The sequence below is a fragment of the Eleginops maclovinus genome, chromosome 11 (genome assembly GCF_036324505.1).
Source record: "Eleginops maclovinus isolate JMC-PN-2008 ecotype Puerto Natales chromosome 11, JC_Emac_rtc_rv5, whole genome shotgun sequence".
NCBI classification, from domain to species: domain Eukaryota; kingdom Metazoa; phylum Chordata; class Actinopteri; order Perciformes; family Eleginopidae; genus Eleginops; species Eleginops maclovinus.
In genome coordinates, this window is record NC_086359.1 from 13,776,727 (window position 1) to 13,801,550 (window position 24,824).

General features: G+C 43.5%; 2 protein-coding genes across 6 annotated transcripts in view; one reads left to right on the forward strand and one right to left on the reverse strand.

Moving 5' to 3' along the window:
* Positions 1-24,824, reverse strand: part of fnip1 (folliculin interacting protein 1) — a 41,985-nt gene that overhangs the window by 3,202 nt on the left and 13,959 nt on the right. For 2 of the 5 annotated variants that reach the window (XM_063894936.1, XM_063894939.1), the window contains exons 2-17: positions 24,394-24,523; positions 21,294-21,431; positions 21,000-21,142; positions 20,704-20,778; positions 20,335-20,426; positions 19,265-19,348; positions 17,124-17,195; positions 15,171-15,306; positions 14,292-14,493; positions 13,794-13,876; positions 6,288-6,434; positions 4,747-4,916; positions 1,346-3,017; positions 657-822; positions 370-570; positions 168-283 (exon numbers count right to left, since the gene is read on the reverse strand). In XM_063894936.1, the coding sequence (XP_063751006.1) occupies positions 168-283; positions 370-570; positions 657-822; positions 1,346-3,017; positions 4,747-4,916; positions 6,288-6,434; positions 13,794-13,876; positions 14,292-14,493; positions 15,171-15,306; positions 17,124-17,195; positions 19,265-19,348; positions 20,335-20,426; positions 20,704-20,778; positions 21,000-21,142; positions 21,294-21,431; positions 24,394-24,523 (3,627 nt within the window). The remainder of the gene's footprint in view (positions 1-167; positions 284-369; positions 571-656; positions 823-1,345; positions 3,018-4,746; positions 4,917-6,287; positions 6,435-13,793; positions 13,877-14,291; positions 14,494-15,170; positions 15,307-17,123; positions 17,196-19,264; positions 19,349-20,334; positions 20,427-20,703; positions 20,779-20,999; positions 21,143-21,293; positions 21,432-24,393; positions 24,524-24,824) is intronic. The other 3 variants (XM_063894938.1, XM_063894941.1, XM_063894940.1) reach the window with 3 other exon arrangements.
* On the forward strand, positions 9,330-10,875 carry LOC134871925 (uncharacterized). The gene is made up of 3 exons (XM_063894942.1): positions 9,330-9,399; positions 9,564-9,851; positions 9,989-10,875. Exons 2-3 carry the CDS (start codon positions 9,732-9,734, stop codon positions 10,562-10,564), a joined length of 696 nt encoding a protein of 231 aa, XP_063751012.1. The 5' UTR covers positions 9,330-9,399; positions 9,564-9,731; the 3' UTR covers positions 10,565-10,875.

Genomic DNA, 24,824 nt, shown 5'->3' on the forward strand with positions numbered 1-24,824 from the left:
TCTGTTTTACTTTTCTATGATTTTGGCCGCTACAGTTATGTTTAATTCAGTAATACTCAGTACAGTATACATTTACAGTAGTACAGTATATGTTTCAATAGATTAGTCAGACACTTATTTTCAGCTTTCCAGCACCTGTGAGTGGAGAATAAAGATTAAGTCCTTACCCTAACACCATGCCCAGCTCTTTCACATGGACTCTTGTCTGGCCCTTCAGATACTCAGCGAGCATCTTGCTCTTGAAGTAGATTTCCTGCAGGCGGTCCTCCAGGTGCATGATACACTAAGGAGAAGGGGAAGGGAACACGGTTGTTAAAGGAATCAAATGACTGCTAAATGACCAGTGTTTGGCTGAGAGGTGTAACGTACAAAGTTGGGGGAGAGGTTGAGTTTGTAGAGCTGGTGAGTGGACAGCAGGAGGTTGGAAACCAGGTTGGACACCAGGACTTCCTTCCCCAGCTTGTTGACGTCTGTGGCTCGTCTCTGACTGCTGGCCACCTGCACTGTCCACTTCTCTGTGTCTGCTATAATGCAGACAGCCTCCGCTATAGGCTCATCCAGTACTGGATGCTGCAAGAGACAGACATTAACACTTTTGTACAAAGTGAAAATAAGTGTTACATCCAAAACCGAAAAGGTCCAACACTGTGCTTTACCTGGACAGCGTGGGTTAGTTCAGCCATGAGGCACTGCCGTAGCTTCTCGTCACTAGGCAACCCATGCAGAACAAAGTCTGGCACGTAGGTGTGGCAGTAGCCTCCAAACAGAGAGCGTCCGAAATTGGCAATGCTTGGCTTGGAGTAGTTCTCCACCAACTTTGACCTACAAAGCAAACATGTGACATGAGATATAGGTTTCCAAACAGATATCTGCCACCATTATAACTCTGATTACAAGGGAAGACAAAGAAAGACAAAGTCAGTGGGGATGGGTTACGTTTAATTTGTAAAGCTAATATTATTTTTAAGTGAATGCCTTTTGTTTAACTCTAAGATGAGGGAGCAACATCCTTTCACTCAAACTGGGACAATCTCTGCATGCAACTTTGGACACGAACAAGAGCTTTATAAAGTTTTTTTTAAGAAAAAAGGTGTACAACCTATGTTTACATCAGAATGCTAAGTAAGTTTGACTAAAATGACTGAATTATTGTTTTTGGCTAGCCTGGATTGACGGAGATGTTCCTTATAATCTGATGAATAAAACATTTCTAGGATTTTAAGCCAAATAAAACACGAAAAAAGAACAGCATACGGTTTACTAATCGGGATAAAAACTTAAAATTAGAATAAATAAAATTCACATTCACAACAGCAAGTGTCTGAATGTGTGCGTCTGGACTCACCCTGGGAAGGGCAGCAGCATCTCCTCCTGCCAGTCCTCGGTGTCCTCGCTCTCGCTGTCCCCCAGCGCGCTGTCCGAGCTCTCGTTGCGTGGGATCTCCCAGTCGTTGACCGGCGTGGCCTTGTGCTTTTGGTCCTCTCTGCTCTTGCTGCTTCCATCCTGTGGGACGGGGACCGACAGCAGGAGACCATTGTCCTGCTCAGCAGAACAGCTCCTGCAGGAGCAGGTGTCGGAGGAATCGCTGGAGCCGCACCTGCACCTCCTCTGGACACTCAGCAGAGTGTCTCCTTTCCTGCTGGACCCTGAACCTAAACACAGACCTAAACCCGGACTGCTGCGGCCCCTGATGTCCCCAGGTCGGGCTACTCCCGAGGGGTCCAGCAGGTCTTTGTGCGTATTGTCTGTGCGGCCGACCTGCGCTCGCTGGGCCACATCGTCTATAGTCCTGGTCTCCACGGGGTTATCCACGCTGAAGTACTCGTCGAAATCGTCCGCACAGCTGGGGCTCCACCTGGGCATCTTACTGGACGTCCGCTGCAGGGCCGGGGCCGCCATGGTCTGCTTGGTTTGGTCCTCTGAAGCGCCGCTGCTGGTCTTTGAGTTCACTTCGCCCTTGGCTTGGTGATGCTGCAGCTGGTGTTGCTGTTTCTGCTGCTCCAGCAACAGCTGCAGGTGTTTGTCATTCAGCTGCTTCTTGTACTTCTTCATTTCCTCTTCCACCTTCCTCCTGCGGCTCTCCGTGTCCGACTCAGGAGACATGGAGTCTCCGATGAGGAAGGTGACTTTTGTTGCCGGCTCGTCCTCTTCTGTCAGGATCAGAGACATGGGCCCTGACGCCGAGCTTCCTGGTACCGGCACCACAGCAGCAGGCGGGTTTTTATCGGGGGGCTTCTTCTCCAGAGGGCTCCCTGACGGCTTCCCCACGCCTGCATCCATCCCAGCCTCTGACCCGGAGAGCTCCTGCTCTGTGGGGACAGGAGCTGGGGATAACTCCGGGGCTGTGGGTATGGACGGGACAATAAGTCTCAGGTCTCCCTTGGTCTCCGTGCCCAGCACACAGACCTGCTCCCTGGGGGACGATGAGCCGACACGCAGCACCGTCTCCAGCCGGGCCTCGGGGTCCACCGGGCTGCTGGACTCCCGCCGCAGCTGCCCGGGCTCGGCTGATTCTGCCGTCCTGATAGCAGCACCTTCCCCTGTCTGAAGCACACTGCTCCTGGACCCCTGACTGTCACTGCTGTCCTCCTCCTCTTCCTCCTCCTCCTCCTCCTCATCCTCCTCCTTGGGTGTGTGTCCCCCACCATGCTCCCCCTCTGTGTCTGTATACGTGCTGCTCTGGAGGCTGTTGTCTGAGGGATAACTGCTGTCCTCTGCCTCCGTCTGCCGGCTGTGGCTGGGCTGAGACAGGTAGTCCCCACTGGGTTTGTGGACGGTCACCAGCACGTAGTCCGACTCCTCCACCTCTCCCTTCCTCAGGGAGGTGGTGATGAGCGAGCCGGGGATGACAATGGCCTCGTCCTCGGCGCTGTCCAGCATGTGCGTCTCCAGTAGCTCGGAGCAGCGGATGAAGTAGGTGAGGACGTAGAGGAGCCTCTGGACCAGCTCCTGTCGGCGGCCCACCACCACCGTCCTCGACAGCCGCACCGGGGACCCAATGGCCCCGTACAGGTCGCCTACACGGGGTGGAAAAAAAACCAAAACATCAGGAGTTCTGTAAAGCCATTGAAATATATCAAATTATTTGAACAGGTAATGTTTTTTTAATCATTTAGCCTGTTCCATAACATTTTGATTGTGGGGTTTTGCTTCTTTGGGCTTTCCTGAGAATTGCTCTCCACACCACTTCACTACACTTCCGCAGTGTGATTGGATGAACGGTTGTCTTGAAAATGACCCCTAAATAGGTTATACAGCCCCGGAAAAAAATTAAGAGACCACTTCAGCATTATCATTTTCTCTTGTTTTATTATTTATAGGTACGTCTTTGAGTTAATTTTTTATTTTTATTTTTTATTGTATTCTATAAACTGCTGACAATTTTTCTCTGTGTTGAAACACAACAAACACTGGAATGGCTGCCATACATGTAGAGTTAAAGGTTTAAGAAACATTTGGAGTGGTCTCAATTTTTTCCAGAGCTATACATCTTTCCTTCTTTATCTGCTATTAAAATGACTGAAGCAAGCGACTGAGAGCGAGCTGTACAGAGCAGGTTTGTGTTAGAGTGAATAGGGGTCCCCTCTAAATACACCTAAAAGTGTGTACATAACACACTTCTAATAGATATGAACTGGAACTAGACTCTGTAATTTCTTGGTTTCCAGAAATACATCCATCATGAGAAAAAGTTGTGTGATGAACATTTGTGGAGATATAGACGTACTGTTTGACTTCAATTTTAGTATCTTGATATAAAACAGTTCATATATATATTTTACGGTTTGATTTTACTCTCACAAACGACATATTACAGAACTTATGAAGGTATGTTAAACAATCACCAGTCAAACACACAAATCATATTTTAAAGAATAAATTGTTTTTTTTTAAGTCAATTTATTGAACATGTTAACAAATAATTTTTCATTTGTTACAAAGTATAAATAGTAAAGTTCATGTTCAAAAGGGGCAAGAAGCTTAAAAAACGTTTCTAGTCCAACCACCTCTAGCAAACATTGCTAGTCGAAAAGTCATACAAAGTTCAGATCATGGTCGTCAGCGGTCGTGATGCACGTTTTAAAATACAAATAAATTAATCTCTGTACAAATAATAATAATAATAATAATAATAATCAAATAATCTTCTTCTCTCTGGTGTGCAGTTCTCACTGCGACCACCAGGAGTCACCATGTACTCAACGTCTCAGAGTTCTCCATGTCACATGAGGAGAACGTGTGGACTCGACACACTCCATAAGATGTTTGTGTATTTAAAGGAGATCATCGCTACATGCACCTATAAATCATCTGCAGTTCTACTGCGTATATAAACACATCAACATACATTAAGAAGAAAGGGACTGCGCAGAAGTGCACGAATAGATTTGGAGTAATGCAACATGATTCCAGTAAAACATACCGTGATGCTTTACACAGAAATAATAATCTAAACGAACTGCACATAATTTCAGTAGTTTTCATCTTAGTCTTTATTGCAAGATCTATACTTTTAATGTGAAATAAAGGAGAAGTTTTAAACATTAATGACTCTGACATGAGTCATTCTAATGGTTCTGCATCATTCAGTCAGTCCTGACTTGTCTTTGTGCTGGGATGGTTGATGATGAAAGGTGAGGATGCGTTCCAGCTTCAGCAAAAATGAAGGTCAAACACGGCTGTTTTATTAGACTCACATGTGTTTGTGTGTGTGTGCTTGTGTGTGTTTGTTCTCGGCTGCCTCACCTAGTTGTGCCCAGAGCGGGTTGTAAGGGTGCGTCTTTGCGAGCATGTCAACACTCTTGGAGGAGTGCTTCTCGAGGAAGATCTTGATTGGAGGCTGCCCATTAGGCATGACGGTGGGCACCCAGGCCAGGTGATTGGTCAGGATGGCTGTCAATAATGCAGGGAGGAATCTGAAAGAAATCAGATGTGGGTTGGTGAGCAAAGAGTCAAGGAGTATCTAAAACATCCTAGCTGTGTGAACTGTTTCTCAGTTTCCCTCCTGACCTTATTTTGTGAGGTCAGACGTTTTCTTGCTGGCCTGAACACACACATCCATTGTTTGCCACACACAAAAATAGAGATGTATGCACAAACTCACACACACACATACACACACACAAACAAATACTAATGATTCACTTCTCAGTCCTGACCACAAGTGTCTACTTCCCTTCCTGTCTCATGACTCAAAGCCGATGGTACTCAGTTCGGTCATGTGCTCGCACACAGCGGTGACTGCGGCACTCATCACAAGCGTCATGGGAAAACTGACGGGACGCCTCACAAAAGACATGATGTGACATTTTGTTGCCAGGGAGATATGGTTTCATTTGAGAGTCAACATTGCAGAGCTGTGTGTCAAAGGTAAAAAATGGTTGTGTGGATGTCACCCTAACATTGGTGGAAACGCTGACTTGAGAAATTAAGCTGATAAAGAAACGCCAATGGTTGCCTAGGAGACACCGTTTCTAGTCATGGGAAACATTTAAAGTGTGCAGGGATTTATTTAAAGACCATTAGAAAGTGAAAAGGTACGTAGTAAAGTAAAGATGTTTTAAAAATGTTTGAATCGTCAGTCTAATGTCTTTTAGCCTCCATTTAATCATTTTCTTTGTCTATAAAGATTTATGTTTGTCTTAAAGCTTTCTTTCTCGATCACTGAATACAATTTGAAAAATAAATGCAATAAAACAGTTCTAAATGCTACACGGATAAAGTGTGAATATGTTCAATAAAGGCCTTGCTACCAATTCATTTATGTACAATTAAATTGACGCGGCTTTATGACAGCAACAATGAGCAATTAGAGACTGGCATTCACAGCTCCCTCAGAGGCAGACAAATAAATGCAAAGAGGGTGAAACACTCACTGTGTGTGAGAGTAATGAAAAGGAAGAGAAAGACGATAGACTGTGTCGAATAGAAGGAATAGTGTGTGAACCTGCATGTGTTTCAGTGTCGATAGGCCTATCCAGGAAGTAGAAGCCAAAACTAAAGTGTGACTTTCCTTTGAGTGCTGCTATGCAGGTCTTCTTGCTTTATATTCGTGAGCTTGCTTGATTCCTGTCTGCTTACTTAAAGATGTCAGCTCAGAAGAGATCAATAGAGTGGTGAACAGCCTGATTTTCTCAACAGATGGGTCTCTTTAAAATCAGTACGTTTTTAAAAATGCCTTTATAGTTCCACCATCCCTTTTTGTGATACATCCTCCTGCTATTTTTATTTTTTTTATATGTTGTGATTGATGGCGGACTAGGTGTGAGGAGAAGCAGACACTCAACTGGTTCTTGGAGGCCTGCTCCATCAGCAGCGAGAGCTCCCTCATGAAGTGACCGCAGAGCTGGTTTTTCTCCGAAGCCCCGGACATCATCGTCAACCAGACGGGCTCAGTCACCCGCGGCATGGTGTAGAGGTCGCAGATTGTCATCCTGGAGATGAGGCGAGGGGAGAGATGAAAGAGCATGGAGAGGGCATAGAGAGGGAAGGAGAGGAAAAAAAGAGACAGAGAGAACAGACACATTATTGTCTCTCGGGGGCAGACAAAAGAGATCTCAGTTCACAGACTGCACTGGGGGACCTTCGTTGTGTGTGTGTGTGAGACAGTCCAGCAAACTTGACTCACAACCCCGTCTCTGGCTCTGTACAGTGTGTATGTCTATCTGTATGAGGCTGAGTTGGAGCGTTTGTCCATTGAGAAGGAGTGGAGTTTCCATGGAGCGTGGGGCGTGTTGGTGAGCATGTCTCGGCTGGAGGCCAAGCTTTGACACGGGCAGAGGGGAATCTCTGCAGCCCGAGGAATGTGAGTTACCAGGCGTTTTTTTGGTCAGAGTTCAAATATGCACAACAGCTGCTGTATTATGGGTTTGAAAATGCTAAACTGTGCAGATGTTTTATCTGCTTTCTGTTGTTCCATATCAAGTGTAATACATTCGACCCCGCCGCTATCATCTGTCACAAGACTTCTGCTAATAACATATAAACCTTTCGTGAGAGCTGGATTTAGTGTTACAGGAAACTGCACAAGATCTAAGACGATAAACATCCAACCCTTATTGACCTATAAACACTTGTTGATAGAGGAGATGTGGCCAGGCTGCATGCTGGGAGAAGGTGTCACACAGTGCAAGTGACCTTCACTAGTTCTGCAGTATTCCAGTAATCATGCTATTTTAGGTGGATGTACACCATGCATAGTCTTTGTTTTACGGGTTCCTAAGCAGAAGTCACCACAGGGTGCGAAAAAGGAGAACTTGTAATTGCAATACCGTTGTTGCAAGTAATTCTTTTTAGACCGTTTAGTGTTGTAATCCAAAACTGGGGTTGCGGTGAAATAGTCAGTTTAGCTTAGGAAGGTTCCTAACGGAGTGACATGATCCGGAAGTAGCAGCCATGATAAGAGCTGTTTGAATTCTCTAGATGATAGGAAAGGAGCTCTGAATATTCCTTTATAAACTCATTTAGCTGAGGAAACACTGGACCTTCCTTTACGAAAGGAAAAGAGAAAATGCTGTCCCACAATACCTTGCGGCCTCAAATTTTACCACGACACAACATTCGGCCGTTCACGGAAACAACCGATTGGGACGAGAAATGCATCTCATGAAAGTTTCGGTGCTTATTAAGCCTTTTAAAACTTTGATAAAGAGCTTTGTTTTTAACGTTCAGCACTATATTCATCAAAAGGAGAAATATGAATGTTACTTTTTTACTGAAATGATCAAATAAAGCCAACATTTCTCAGCAGTCTCTTTTCCTAAATCCTTCTAAATTGTACTATTCCTTAACCCCGTGACATTTCACATAAAGCTCAAGGAATAGTAGATAGGAATAGAGGAGCTGATTTTTCGACAACTGGACCGTACCCCAGTTCTTGGCGGGTTGATAATATTAACCCAATGACTGGTAGTGGACAAGAACGCCTATTCCAAGAAAAATGCTTAATTGACTTACCTCCAAAAAACCCTCAGTGCTTTATGACGTAGAAATAAATATTCGGTTTGGATTAAATGTTGAATTTCTGCCTAGCAAAACTTGCTTTTTCTCGCCGAGAAAGATTCATTCAACCAATGGATGAGGAGCTTACAATAGAATCCAGTGATCACTGCATGAGACATTTGAGCTTTAATCCATTTTCTTGACACAAAACAAGGCACCATGACTAACGCTAGCTGCCAAAGACTTGATGTCACTTGTAAATCAACATACCATAAACATGTCCCTGACTGTCTTTACACTTCGTTGTCAGCAGAGATGATCCCCTATCAGGACTGCAGTATCAAATGACCTGATCACGCTTTTTTAATTCCTGGTATAAATGGGTTGACTCATCCATGGCCTTTAAAGCCCCAGTTGACCCAGATAATGTGTGGTGTACATTCACCTGAAAGCCCCTCGGTGGGCTGGAGTCTGAGGTGGAGCCAGCTCCAGCTCAGAGGGAGAGCTGCCCTCAGCCTCTCTGCTGCAGCTGTTCAGGTGAACTTTAAAGAATGGGAAATTAAGCTGTTGTGTCAGGCCGAGGAGGAGACACATTCAAAATGATCACATTATGGAGGGGAGCGATTCAAACCATTCTGACCTCATATACGGCTTCTGGCTCAGGCTTTGTTTTCTAATGCCAATATCAATTGAAAACACTTTGTAGTATTAAGCAGGGATCAAACTTAACGGCGTCCCGTCATCCCGGGGACGTAATTAATTGTCATCAGGAGGATCAATATTCTCTCTCGGGTCGACCTCGGGATGAAGAGATTTTTGACTGACTAAATTTTTCTGTTTAAGTTTTCAACAATTTCTGCGAACCAGAATGGGTTCGCGGTCGGTGGAAAAGATTTATGTGAAAAGGTAAATGGAAGAGGACTGGCTGGCTCGCTCGCGTTGGTGTTGTTCAGTGAGACGCAGAGACTGCTTGCCACAATGTTGCAACCTGCTGCTCTGGCACTGCTTGCAGCAGGTAGTTGTGTTTACTTTTGAATGTAATGTATGAATGAAAGAATGCATGCTTCTATTGTATGCATATTATAACCTAATGTGAGGATGCTAAGTCTTTTTAAAATTCCAACTTTATCTCCAAGGTGGGGGTTCAAGAGGAGGACCTGAAGCTGCGTCTTGTGGGCTTTGGATGTGATGGCGTTTCCGTAATGCTGGGAGTGAACAACGGAGCCGCAGCCAGACTAAAGCACCTGTGCCCCTCCCTAGTGGCGATATGGTGCGTCGCTCATCGGCTGGAGCTGACTGCGCTCGATTGTTTGAAAGTGCTTCCCAAGCTGAAGGAGCTGAACAAGCTGCTACGTGTCATTCACAAACATTACACAGTCTCTTCTAAGGCATCACGGGAGCTGGAAGATATCAGCAAGGCGATGGAGGTCTCTAGTCTCAGGCCAGGGAACACTGAAGGTATTAATATAATAAAGATGTGTTTATTATATTTTATTTTTAATTGAAAGAGACAGTGCAAATTAATGAACATTGAAAATATACAATGTGATAATGTGACGATGATAATGATTAATTAAAACCAAAGTGAAACTGATTGTCTAATCTCTGCTGTCTGATTGCAGGTACCCGCTGGCTACCACACACATCGCATGCCCTTGAGACCCTCATGAAGAACTACAAGCCTCTACTTGTACACTTCGAGAACCACCCCAGAGATCCCAATTAGAGGGAAGCGAGTGCAGCCATGAAGGGGAGGGCAAAGCTTATAATGAAGTCTCTTCATCCACCTAATGCTGGATATCCTTCAAGAACTGAAGCACCTCAGCCTCTTGTTCCAGAAAGACGGCATCACACTCCAGATGGTCTCGGATGGGCTGCAGACAACATGCATGGTTTTTGTAGCTATGCAGGTGAGGAACAATGTTCCCTTATTTTACATGATTGCATATTCAATTTAGGATTTAACAGCTCAAAGTCAGAGTTGTATGATTTATTTGTGGTTTTTGGTAATGAAATTATTAAAACTGTTAGTTCATGTTCAATGCAGACAAACCCAGGCCCAAGGCTGCAGCGGTTCCTGACTGAAGTTGGGACTGGATCCACCTGGCAAGGTGTTGAGATCAACAGGAGCAGCAACGATGATGACAACTTCAACAACCTCAAGCTTCGCCTCACCAACAGGTTCTGTGAGTTTGTGTCAGAGCGTTTCAGGAGTCTCCAGACCGGTGTTCTGAAAGCGATTTCCACACTCTTCGACTTGTCCAACTGGCCAGCAGACACCAACACCCTGGCTACATTTGGCACCGCTGAACTGAATGTCATCATGGAGCATTTCCGCCCAGTCCTGGAGCCATGCAAGGACTTTGAATCTGAGGATGCAGCAAGGCCAGAGTGGCTTGACCTCAAGATCCTGGTTGCCTGTCACTACAGGCATCTCGATTCCCAGGTGAGTGATCCTCCAAGGGTTTCCTCCTCATTAACAGCAACAGTGTACTTATATAGCACATTTCCTACAAGTTCATTGCAGCCCAGTGTGCTTGGGTCCACAAAGAATCCCAGTATAAAAACATGCCAGATGAACAGACTTTCAACCCAGTCTCTCAGGTGCTGTGGCAGCGGCTGATCCAGGGTGTCATCGGAAGAGCCGACCAGTTCCAGCACATGCAGGTGGTAGCAGAGATCAGCCTTGTCCTCCCGATGAGCAGCTCCAGCAGCGAGCGTGGTTTTTCCTGCATGAAACGGGTGAAGTCGGACTGGAGGTCTCGCCTAGCCAATGACACTCTTAACAGCCTCATGCAAATCTCAATGCATGGCCCTCCTCATGACGAATACAACCCATTAAATGCAGTCACTAAATGGTGGAGTAGTGGCAGAAGGTCACGTAGGCCACAGCTCCGTGACTGCGGGTGTTGGTTGTCATCTTGAAGCTAAACAAATCTAGTCTGGAAATAAATATAGTATTTTTTTATCAACATAATGTATTGTGTTTTTATTATATTATCAGTAAGTAACAACTCAAAATGTAAAAAAGATTTTCAGGAATGTTTGGGACGGTTCAAAATCTTTTTCGGGACGTTTCCGGCACAGTGGTGAAAAAAGTTAAGTTTGATCCCTGGTATTAAGAGCTATGGGCATTGAAATCTTCTGGTTCAATTACTAACCAATAACCGTTATGGGTTTATATTAGTTGTGTTTATTAGAAACATAAAACAAACATGGAAGTACTGTACTTTCTTTTGCCTTTCACCATTCTGTCATAAGGTTTAGTGTGAAAGTGTTTGCACTATAAATGATGAAGGCACTGTTTTTTTCTCCCATTGCTTTCAGTTCATTTTGTGCTATTACGGTGCTTTAAAAACCTTAAAATGTCGGGCATTAAAGTTGCAATAACAACTCTGAGACACAGTTTCTGGTGTCTTCCATTAAGTACTTGCATATTTTCATCCAAGAGAAGGATAAGCACTTTTTTTATGCTTGTGTGCTAAAATGGGAAGTGGACTCTCTCCAACCTTGATGTGTTAAGTGGTTTCTGCCTCCCTCGGTACTCCTTTTAACTGGAAAGTAACCCCCCAATATAGGCTGGTGTGACTTATATGTACACATGCCTCTGCTAAGTGCGCAGCTTATCTCAGACAGCATGCGTGGATATGCGTGTGCCCCCCCCCCGTCCAACTACGTCAAAGCATAATCAGCAGAAGGCATTTCCCCCAGTTCCTCCGGTAATGTTCCATGAAGTCAAAAGCTTAATGGCAAAGGTGCCTTCACTTATATATAGCTGCTGTCTGAAGGTGAGATTCTCCAGATATTTAGTTTGTCCCGGGATCTCACATATTATTTACTATTCTGGTGGCCATGGCCAGTGTCTGAGGGAGATAGGGTTGCCACTCCGGAGGCTTGGGTTGCTGTGGCCGGCTGCCAGCAGGCATATGACTGCGGCCGGGAGGGAACCTCAGACAGGGGACTGCCTGCAAAGTGTGTGTGGCAAGTGAAAGTATGCATGCACACACACACAATTGAGGTTGTGTGTTTTAAGTATGCAGGATTTACGAGGTACCAAACAGTCATAGAGTACTGACAAGCATATCACACCAATTCAAATTTTTAAGACGTAATATTTGATTTCATCACACATAAAAGGTTCTTGGAACTGGTGCTTCTGTATGAATAAAGCATGCTCATTATACAGGGTAGCTGTGGTGGAGAGTTGAGAAGTAACTGGTAGCTTCTAAAACTTCTTGAAAAATAACCAAAACTCTTGAGCAAGAACTCCCAGCATGCACAGCAGTTTAACTGCAACATGTGTGGTTTGCTCATCACAGGTAGTCAGTTTGTTCCTCCTTTCTTTTAGCAAACTTGTCTTACTGGGCTTTGTTTTGCTAACATTATACAAATTATCTAAAAGGACAGACTGTGAGCATCACGCTATCCTCACACGTCAGCCCCAGTGGGTGTTCATTAGTTATTAATTGGTGCAACACCTCAGCACGCTACATCAGTAACTGGAGCAGAATTACACTATCCCTTCGCCTTATCTCCGTTACCCTTTAGAGTCCATAAATTCACCTTGTTATTCTGAGGCATGCTCACCGACGGTTAGCCTGTAGCATGTGCTAACAACATTAAAGCAACGAGAAGCACCATTCAGGTCAATTGTTAAAACTAACATAAAAGCATTTAAGGATCCCTTTATGACGGGTATGCATCAAAGTAATGCGACACCTGCCTAGCGAACATAAGAAATATAAAATAGGGGAAAAATAATTCTCTTTTGTTGACAGATGAGGTGCTGCTTTTATCTGCAGTCCATAGCAGCTGGTGAAATGTTAACAACAGGTTACTGCCTGCTTGATATGTAAGGGTGTTCTTTTCTCATTAAGGACTGCCTCATTGCACATTATCCCGCTTATTCCATGGCCGCATACTAAATAAACTGACGACATGATTCGTAATATTAATTGAAAATGATTTTTGTTGACTGATCGTATTAACGGCAGCAGCGATCAAGGTTTAGAGTAACCGTCCAAGTCTGTTCACTGTTCCTTTTCCAATAACAAGTCCATAAACAATGGCAGAGCAGCCAATACCGTGCTCCCGTTATTGTTTACTTCCTGTCTGATTCCTCCGACGTCCGAGGCTCTGTATTTTACCATATTTTCATGATGCCAAGCAGAATTTAGCTTATAGTGTTTATATTCTGTTCACTAATAATTTTGCACTACTTTTTAGTTTCATGTTATTTTTGTATTATTTCTATTTCTATTTTATTGTTATTGTTCTTGTGTTCTTTTCTAATATGTTGCACTGTTGGAGGAGCTCGGGACCTAAGATTTTCAATGCCATAACCACAATGTAGCGACTGTGCAAATGATAATAAAAAGTCTTGAACCCTCTGAAAATATCCAAATTGACCAATCAGAATATAATATTCAACTAAGTCGTTTAATAAACTAATACAATACACATTTATCAAACAGTGTAATGTATAACTTCATACAAAAAAAGAGAGCCAGAGAAAGTGAACAAAGTCCTTTGTAAGAGATAAACAAGTTGGGCTAAAGATGGAAGGATCTTCTCCCTTCTCTTAAAACAAAATATCAACCAGCTCCATCCAACGAAGGCAGCGGGAATAAAACCCAGTGTGCAAACAATTATCAGGGCTGTCACAGAGGAACCGATATTTAACTTAAGGAAGATTTCATATATCATGGTTTATAACGCAAGTCAGAGAATTCAATATGGCCCAACCCCATCTACTGAGTATTTGCCAGTTGTCGTACGAGCAATCAGAAGATGATTAATGAAGTCAGATTATTGTCTGCATTATAGTGAGTGAGGTACAATTGTTGGCCTACCTGAACTCGTTGAGTCCGTCCACCATGCGGCTGTAAGCCAGGGCTCTCTGACTGGCATCAGCTGACCGCCGACTCTTCATGGCCTTGAGAGTGACACAACACACATGCACTTTGAGATATTTGGCAGTGAAGCTGACAAACAATACCGCAGGAAAGTTGAAGCATGGAATTTGTGAGGGGAGGGAGAAGGATAGAGGTTAAACCGGGAAGTGCTCCAGAGGTGCGACAGTGCCAACAACACAGACAGCAGTAAACAGAAACTCGGATAAACAAGGTACGATCATTGAGCGGTCATCTGACAGCAGCTCAGCTCATTACAACAGCAGAGGGTTCAATGTCTGCATTCCATACTATTCATGTCCCCCTGCTGAACGTACTTCACTGACAGGCTTATCTGCACAGTGTCAATCAGGGAAGTAACAAACAAAGAGGGGAAACAAACTACCAACACATCAAGTGAATCCTCTTTGGAGTTAATTGGAAGTCAGTCACACACACCTGTTCGATGGCGCTCTTGAGTTTGTTCATGTGGCTTTCAAAGAGAGGGAAGTGGGAGAAAAAGAAATCCTGGAAGCGGTTGTTCTCCTCGTGGTTGGGCGACAGCATGAAGATGACACCGATGGCGATCTTCTTCTTCCGAGCCACGCCGAGGATCGGCCCGGCGCTGTCGTCAGACATGTTGAAGCTCTCCTCGACTGACCTGATCGGGACAGGGTACACAGGGAGTCACCTCGGAGCAGGAGCTAATCCGATAAAACTTCCGAATCCTGAGATGTTTGTGTGGCTGCTCAAATTTCAAAATGCTTACCGGCCTTTGAAGATCAATAAAGTGATATATTAAGACTAGAATAAGATTTAGGCTTTCTGATTGATATTACAAATAAATATTCTATGTACAGCAAGCCTTTTAAAGATCTAAGAAGAAAAATATGCAGGTCACATGTCTAGGGATTTTGAATCGTAGCCCTTTTTCCGCTGGTAAACACGATGCTTTGGTGCAGCTGAAATGAATCGCCTGGAAGATTAGAGCTCTGAGGCTGACAGCATTTATGTTCACAAGCCAGCACAGCATCCTGTGTAGCACTGTGTGTGTGTGTGTGTGTGTGTGTGTGTGTGTGTGTGTGGGGGGGGGGGGGTTTGGAGGAAGTCAAACAGGACACGCTTCTCAAAAGTCTATCAGAGGCCTTAAGCAGGGGAGAAAAATGGAGTGAGTGTGTGTGGAAGGAGAAGACAGCAAAGCTACAACAGTTACCTCGCTCTCCCAAGCCTCCTTTACTCGAAGTGTAAGTTTGTAACAAAAGAGCTGACTCTATAGTTGTTTGTTATGTTATGTAGACATAAATATGCATGTTTTTTGCACAGGTGTGTGCGTCTCACCATCGGGGGAACACGCCGTTTTCTAAGCTGGTGGTTTGGCTGCGGAGCCATCGCCGCTGGTAACTGGACGCACAGCTGCTGGTGAGGGAGGAGCCGGGAGACGGGAAGGGGGTGATCAACAGGCTGCTCAGGGAAGCTACAGGGAGAGGTAGAGGGATGGAGAGAAGGATTGAGGGGGGGGGGGGTAAAAGGAGATGAGAGAAAGGGAGGGGAAAATGAAGAGAGCAAGAATGAGGAGAAGGAGAAAAGATAGGAGGGAACAGTGGGGCACGAGAGAAAAAAGGACAAGAGTGAGTCAGACAAGTGTGTGGGGCTACACACACACACACACAGATACACACAGCGATTGACAGATCTAAAGAACAATACTTGATCTTACTTAGACAAGTGGCCTGCTAGCGGTCACATGATTGGACAACCTGGCTTTTATCAGGCTGATATAGCACACACACACACACACACACACACACACACACACACACACACACACACACACACACACACACACACACACACACACACACACACACACACACACACACACACACACACACACACACACACACACACACACACACACACACACACACACACACACACACACACACACACACACACACACACACACACACACACACACACACACACACACACACACACACACACACACACACACACACACCTTAAGAGATAAAAAGGAGTGTGTGTGATGTATGAAGAGAAACTGTGCTCGTTGGAGACGTAGCGCTAAAAACGGGACAATATGTAGATTGGATTTTTGCCACAGAGGGATGTGGGGTGTATTTGTGTGTGTGTCAGAGTTTGCTAAAGAGCCTCACCCCAGTGGGGAGGGGGGCGGGGTAAGTGGAGATGTGAGGAAGAGGCTGGAATTAGAAGCTCATTTACTAGTAGCAGCTTTTCAGAGCTGCTATATTTATTCCTCTGCATGTGACCCGGGTTTGAGCAGAAAGCCCAATTCCCCTCATACCAGTCATGCCAGTGGGGTATGGTGGCATTTGTAGAGGGAGGGGGTCGAGGAGGGGGGAGTTTCCATTGCACAGCAGACCCTAGATGCCACGTAAACACCTACAGGGTCTTCCACGTATATTCTCTTTATTGTGCTTTGAGGAAATGGCAGTTTGAGAAGAAAAGTGATACTAGTGATATCAAAGCTCGAGCATCACTGGTTAAAGTAACCAATGCTTATGCAACTGTTCACACTCTTCACCTTCAACATAAAAAAGTGAAGAAGGTCAATCAATTTAGAAAAATGTACCATTTAGGTGGATTATGTGTCGCTACAAAGTACACACCATTAGGGCCTACTCCACTCAGCAACTTGATTCAGCTCAAGGCTTTTGGGCGTTGGACGTCCTTTTTTTATAATGTCCATCTTTTCACTGAATGGTCATCTTGAAAAGGGTACTAACAACAATTATGCAACAACCTCATCTTCACCTGTTGCCATTTCAACGTAAAATAAAAACTACGTAAACTCACTACGTGAATTGCTACGCAGCACGGCTAGATCCTCTGTCTCGGGCCAGTGAACTAACGGATCTTCTAGAATACCCTGGAACCGTGGGAAAATCTGAAAGAATACGCCCATTGGCTACAAATCAATATAAATTTGGTTGATCCAATTGTCAATCCAAAAGTATGCTCTCATTCGGTTTAAGGGCCAGGGCATTCGATCAAGGATATAGAATACCTAATTACATTTTTCTTTTTTTTTTTATCTGAGGGTTTCAGGGTATTCTCTGAATACCTTGAAGGCCATGACGGTTCACCACTGTTGTAAAGAGTTATAATGCAATAATTTACTTAATCTTCCTTAATTTACCTTGAGCTCTTTGGTCTGGACAGGAATAAATGTAAACATAATTCAAAGCCCAGCTGTGCTGTCAGGCTGTAGGTCAATCCAAGCTTTACCTCCTAGTCTCATTAACATACCTGACCTGGCGATACCGCTGTCCCTCTCGTCGTGAAGCCCTCGGCCAGGCATGTCCATGGGGTGACTGTGGCCTACAGGAAAGGGGGGGGGATTGAGAGAGAGAGAAAGTGAAAGGTTGGATTAAAGGTAAAGGAAAAGGGTTAAAGCAAAGGGAGACAGAGATCAAAGAGCGACAGAAAAAAGGAAAGTCTCACAGAATAACTCGTGAGAAATGATACAAACAAATAGGATTACCAGCATTATCAACAGCCAGTCATAGCTCAAATATGCTAATCCACACATATAGAGACTAAAATTATCCATAAATCCATAACCTTTCATCTTTAATTGTATTATCCTTGAGTAAATCTGTATTGTCCTCCTCCAACTCCTGAATTTCCCCACAGGGATAATCAAAAGGTCTATCTAATCTTACTTTACCAAGCTATGGCAAGAAAATTCTCATCAAAAAACTTCCAGCATTCTTTTTACGGTAAAGTACTTTTGGAAATGCAACCATGAAATGTTTTCTTACTATAAAAAGAGTGTAATGGTTCATAAGTTCAGTGAATAACCCCGGTGGCTTGTTCAAAACCACTGCCTCTCCACCGTTAGACCACGAATCACACTACTACTTGTAAAATTACCACAATAAAAAGGGGACATGGACAAAAATGTCTACTGCGAAGTGGCTGTTATTGATTCATTCCAAAACTGCTGTTTGTTTTTGTTTCACCAAAAACAGGAAGTTCCAAAGTAAAACAAATACAGCAGAGAGCAGTGCTGCTGTAATACGCTCTCTGCAGCAGCTGCTCTGCTTTGATGCTACTTTTTACAACACACACTTTACTATGAATGTCACCGTGCCTGTTTGCCTGTTCTCAAATGTCCTTCTTGTCAACACTTCTTGTTAAAATTGGAAAAATGTTACTACTTCTCACAGCGGAGAGGTGTGAAGACCACTTACCCAGCATTTCAATGTGCCGTTAAAAAAGGCATAGCTCCGGCTGAGATGATTAATGAGCAAGTCAACATGAGCTTTTGTTGCAAAGCGTTCCGAGTGTTTGTGTATGTGGGCGCTCCTCTGGCACTCTGCGCTTTATGGCCATACAAACATTCTATACCTACACGCCATGCAAGCCTAAGGATGCCCTGAACAGAATTGTGAGTGGGCAGCATCTTGCAAGTTCACACAGTGAGATTTTTTTTTCATCATGTGGATATAATGGCTAAAATCAAAAAATAGAACAGCTAGAATACTCAAATAACCATATCGATATATTGCCCACCCCTCTGGAATGGCTCTGTAAATAACACCAATTTGCAACACAAGCGTGGAGGTTTTTTAAATATTAAATAACCATTTCCTTCTAAAAACGACTACGGTCAAGTTGCCCTTGACAAGGCATTTCCCGACCAGCTGATCAGATGAAGCTGTCATTGACCCTAAGCTGACTCTGTAACTTTGAAATGTGTGCAAAGATGTTTACATGCTAATTCAACAAAATGAAAGCAAAATACTGGTAGAATGTTGATCGATGTTGTAATGGTTGATGATTATACACACGTAAATAATAAAATCATCTCGATAAGTTAGTGTGGGAATGTTAGTTAAGAAGACAGAGAGAAGAAACTGTGAAAACTTGAACTACAGCCCGACACCAGTGAGAAACCATGCATCACCTCTCTGTGTTTGATACACCTGCAGGCCTGGGTCAGATAGTTCTAGCATAAGTTCTTCTGGCGAGTGAGGTTATTTTGTTTGACTCGACACCAGATGGTATTGTCTGCAAACTTCATTTCCAGAATGTGTGAATAAAAAGCTACAGCTAATTGGTGTGGATGTCAGAGAACAGTATTTATACAGTTATTTGGAGCCATTTGGATTTGAAAACAATGTAGGTGAAGACATCATCTTGTTTTGGAAGAACAAACCAACCACCTCAAAGAACATTTTCTTCAGCTTCTATCTGACCCAAGTTCTTTACAGACGTGCTGTGATAATGCATGCTGTGACTACTGCTACCACTTCCGGTGCGAGAATCACCACATAGGCATGCAGCCGCTGACAGTCAAAGCCTGTACACACTCCACTACTGCAACTACAGTCTACACACATACGCATGCTCCTGGCAGTCATGGCCAGTTTTTAAGCGCCAACCTGAAAAGAAAGATGCGCTCTTGATGAGGCGCAGAGGGCCCTGTTCAGAGAAGGCCCGTCGTGGGCTGCACAGCTGAGAAAATCCTGCGCAGCACAGACAAAAACATGGAAAAGAAGAAAGGGAGGAAGAGGGAAGAGAGACAAAAAACATGAACTGTGGTTAGTGAATGAATAAGGAGGAAAGCTGGCTGCCTCCTGTTTTCTGGCCAGAGTTGCAGGAGCTTTTTAGTAGGGATTAAAAACATGACCCTAATCTGGGTCAATCAGTCATAGAGACAAAACAGAAGGCTGGTATCACCCACAGAGAAGTAGCTAATCCAAAAAATGAATTATGACACACTTTACATCTTTGACTTTTTGTCTTTTCTGTGAGGATGAGAGAGAAAATGCACCAAAGGATAGAGTTTGCCAACAGTTCCTTCTATTTGTTTTGTAAATTCCTCTTTAAATTTGGAACCTGTCTCGTCAGACATGTAAGGTTTTTGGTTTCATATTTTCAGACAATTGTTTTCTTTTTAGACTGAGCACCCCTGTGAATAACCAGTAGAGTCACCATGAGTTTCAAATATGAGTCACAGCAGAGATGTTCTGTTACGCTGATATGATAACAGTTGATTATGCAAATTCGAGAGCTGTTGGCAGAGTCCATCCAGACTGTTTGAACAGGAATGGTAAAGAGCCAGGAAGCTACAAAACATCAGCTGATTTATCGCAGTTCTACCAAGGCACAAAAAGTGTGTACATTTATAAAAACACAAAGCCAAAATTCAATTCATTTAACCTGTAAATGACCAATACAATTACAATATGTCATACGGTTAAGTACCCCTCTATATAGTTCTTTGTGGGGCATTTCTTCAAGAGAACACCGACTAGAAACTTAAGGAGCTTATATTTTTATCTGCTTTAGAAGTGTTTTCAAGAACAAAGTGTCTGGCTATGACCATACCATAACAAACCTTTCACCTACTTTCTACTTAAGAGTTCACAAGTGCAGTGAAAAAAAAAAAAAAGATTGTCATTGTTGGCTAAAGAAGTGCTGGAGTGTGGCCCTGGGGTTCCGTGGTTACCTATGTTCCCTAGGAGGCTGTTGGGCGCCGTGTTTTGATCGGGCCTCAGTGTGTTGCTGTCCTGTCCAATGAACTCTAGGCTGTCCTGTAACCTAAGATCAGAAAACCAAGGGGGAAAAAAATATGTTTCAATGGACAATTTGCATAAACAAACAGCACCATTATGATGTTTATATGCACTAAATGCAAGTTTGAGAAAGTTCACTACAATTAGGGCACACAGTTTGTACAACACTGTTGACAAACAGTGTGTTTAAAAAGATGAGGCAAGTAGAAAGACACTGAGAAACACACAGAGACAGTATCTGAAGTTTACAACAGAGTGAGAGGTGGGTAAGTGTGTGTGTTGATAAGCATGTGTGTGCTTACGTGTTGAGACTGCCGTACACACTGCCTCCCGTCCTGGCGGTGAAGACCTTACTAAGCATCAGCTGAGGTGGCGATCTGATAGAAGGATAACGCAGGGTCAAAGATCATCAGCAAGTGCTCTCACTCCACCTTTCAAACTATTAGTTCACTCTTCTACCAAATTAAAAACAAGAAATCCTGCAAAATACACCTCAAATGTTTCTTCTACATATTAAATGGAAAAAGATAATGGGATTTATTTGCGTGGCAGTATCAACTGTGCAGAAACAGCCATGATGCATCCCGGTTCTCTTTACCTGATCTGGTGGATTTTCAGCGTGGAACCTTTGTAGCTCATAGCCACAGAGCCAAACATCATTTCCCCCAGCATGACCACATCAGACGAACACCTAGAACCCTGGTGAGGAGAGGAGGAGCAGAGAGGTGTCATGTTGTTACCCTGAAGAGAAATGAAGAGGTTTCTTGTCTTAATGGACCTTAAAAAATAGCCAATGTGAGTGTATATGTACTAATGCAGCTGTGATATGGGTATTAAAATACATTTATTTAGGGGAGTAAATGTGTTAATGTTTCTTGAGAGGCTGTGTAACCTGGAAGCGTATGCCCTGCTCCTTAGGTTCCTTGGTTTCAGAGGTGCAGGAGGAGGAGCTATCCAGAGAACTGCTGCTGCCTCCTGTAGGACGGAGCTGGCAGCATTTCCCGAACATCTTCCCCTGGCCCTCGGTGTTCTATCGGATAATAAACAAAAAAATACAGCATTAAACACAAGGTCCTTCAACTCTGCAGAAGGTGGTATCAGTCACCTAACAGATCAATTCTCATTGACCAAAGAGATGTGTGCTTTTGCTAAGATTGAATGCATGAAAAGCAGCCCTTTTTTACTGCTTTGTTTAGGATTTGTTACATTTAGGATATAAACAAACTTCGGAAAACATATGGTGGAGTACATGTCATACAAGCTAAAGTGCTCTCCTCTTGATAACAGTTCCCAGTAGCATGGCTAAACTTGTGAAGTAGCTTTTTGCTTGTTATTTATTCTCAAAAAAAGGAACAAAAGCCATGTGCAACAATTAATGAGGCAAAAAGGAGCTGGAACCCGGGACAGGAAAGACGCAAGCATTTATGTGTGGAACTCTGTGAAAGGGTGTGGAAACAACAGTACACATGGGGAAAGATAACAGAGTTAAGAGGACTTTATTGCAGAGGGACATGAGAAACCAACTTCACCTAATTTCCTCCTGATGAACAACAAGAAAAAGAGCCAAATAAGAAAGTAGCTGGCCCATATCAAGTTCAGAACTGAAGTTAAATTCTGCAAAAGCCATAAAAACCTGATCCAGACACAATTGTGTAAACAGCAAACTAGAAGCAATGAGAGCCCAATCAGCCTGTGTCATGTGCCTTCTTAACTTGGCCGCCTATTCAAGAGGAATGCATTTGGGAGCGGAGGGGGAGGGTGTGTGTGTGTGTGTGTGTGTGTGTGTGTGTGTGTTTTTTTAGCAAGGCTCTGGTAATTGCTCACTTGAAACCACTGTCGCTGCCAATGTACGAATGGAAGAGAAAGGAAAGGAAAGTGAGAGGGAGACAAAGGGGAAACAGAATGAGTGTTTTTGCGTCAATGTCTTCATTTAGAGCACATTTTATTCTGTAATAATCAGACATGTTGTTGGACACACAGGTCCTCATGCCAATGAAGCCATGCGGACTCTGAGCCAGAACGTGCTCGAGTGTGTACGTGTGTGCGTGCGTCCGCTGCACTGCAGTGTGAGGTGTGTACACAGAGACCAGCAGCATGTGACTGGCAGTCATATGACTCTTTCTGGAACTCGTGAGCGAGCAGCACTGCAATCATTCCCCCTCCCTCCCCCTTTTTCTCTCTCACTCTCCCTCCACAACTTCCATCCCTGTGTTAATATCTGCAGCCTGCTTCATCCCTTCGAAGACATGCATTTCTCTCCTGGATTCGTTATCTTCTTTAGATCCCTTCTCCTTAACAGACGATATTCGTTTACTTATCCGCTCTTTTGCTTTATTTTTTATTCCGTCTAACATGCATGCTCCATCTGTGCCTTGTTTCTCTATTCCTCATTCTGTCTTTGCTTGGCTTGTTCCTGCTGTTGATCTCTCTAATATAAATTCCTCTGAGTTGACAAAAAAAAACACAACAAATAGACAAACAAAAAGCGCCATCATGTGAGAGAAGACACAGCGGCTGGCCAAGCCCTAACAAAGCACAATCCACCAAAAATATTAACGTCACACACACACACTGAAGCGACTTTTCCAATGAATTCCTCTTTGCTTGTTTTAAAAAGAGCTCACTTAAACTAAATGTCCCTTTGTACAGGTGCCAGCTATAAAACTGCAGTAAGACAATGTATGCATCCCACAATATAACTGTAGAGATAAAGTTGAGTCAACAGACAACCTTAGTGTGTATGTCACAGCACAGCAGGAGTGCGTGTCAGTGTTTATGTGTGATGGCGAAATTATAAACGTGATAATGAGGCAGATCCCGATACCAGACAGAGAAATCCTGCTCATGGTAAAAAGAGATAAGTGGAAGCAGAAAGACAGGTGAAACTCGCAGGTGATGATAGAAAGATGATTTTTTTTAAAGACAAACAGGAAGTACAGGCAGGTGTGGAGGGACATTGTTAGGAAACTTTCAGACACAACAAAGTATTGTGTGTAAAGAAAGTATTACATCTAAAAAAACTGAGGTAGAGAAAGATCTGGACGGAGAAGAGGAGTAGTGAGATTTTAAAGAGTAAGAAAGCCAGACATGTAAAGATAAATGAAAATATGGAGGGATTTATAAAATAGATAGAAAGATAGAAGGCAATACTAGAACAACTATCTTAATCAAGCTAAGAGCATAATTAAGATGTTCAGAGAAACAGAATTTAGAGACAGCAGATTTAGAGACAGAAGTGGCAGAGTTTAGGGAGGGTGAGACCGAGTCCTAGGAAGACAGACAGAGAGATGGTGAGTGACAAGGCCGTCATGTGAGGATGAAAGAATGCTGCTTACACATGGGCTGTCAGCTGAGGCTATTATTATTGTAGATAAGAGCTCAAGAACAAACCGGTCACACAGACAGGAAGTTGCAGCAGCCATAGGAAAATATTATTCATGTTATTAAAAAATTAAGAAAGGAAAACAGCGGTGACCGTAGCAGCAGTTTGGGAGAGGCCAGACAAACAGAGCTAGCTGTTTAAATATAATTGACGCATTTAAAATCTATTGTTGCACACATCCTGATAAAAGACTCTTTCAGTTTTATCATTCCGTAATCTGCACTCACGGAAAAACATACATGGCACGTTGTTTGCGATAATTATTTATCATAGGACCTTTTTGTTTTGGAAACTACAGAAGAAAATGTATCTTTAAATGTTTGAAGCATTTGTTTAACTTTATTTGAACAACCCTGTGTTGAACAAATTTAATTTTGAATCTGGCAAAGCCATAGAAAATGTTAAATAACTAAAGAGGGACTCTGGGATGAGGTGCAGCTTCTGAACATCATGAAATACTCAGGTTCTATGTCTGTGCTCCTGCCGACCCGCCAGCTGCATGAACCCAGACATCCTAACACAACCTGCAACGATGAGTGTGTTCTTACCAACAAAACCAACAATGAGCCTCCGAATGACAAAACAAAAACAAAACAAACACGTGACTCACTGTGACGGGGGTTTCCTCCGTGCCCTTCTTTTTCGCATTGGAGTCGAAGAGGACATTTCTGCCACGCCTCTCGCAGTCCTGATACACTATCAGCCGTATCTGACTGGGATCCAGCTGGGGGATAGGCCAGCTACACGGAGGGGAGAACGGAGAGACAATAGGGGTCAGAAAAGAGGGGGTGAAGACAAGGATGAAGAAGGGTGAGAGAAAATTATGCAATTAGTATAAATAAACTGACAGAAATCAACAAAAAACTGTGCATAAGAGACAATGAGGTCATGCTCCAGCAACTAATCACTTCCAAAACAGTCTGGCTCCGAACAGTACTGACAGTTGTGATAGAATACTACTTTTTTCCCACTCCAAATATACAAACCTGTGAATTATAAAAGGGATCTGGTTATCCAACTGCAGATAAATCACCCTATAGA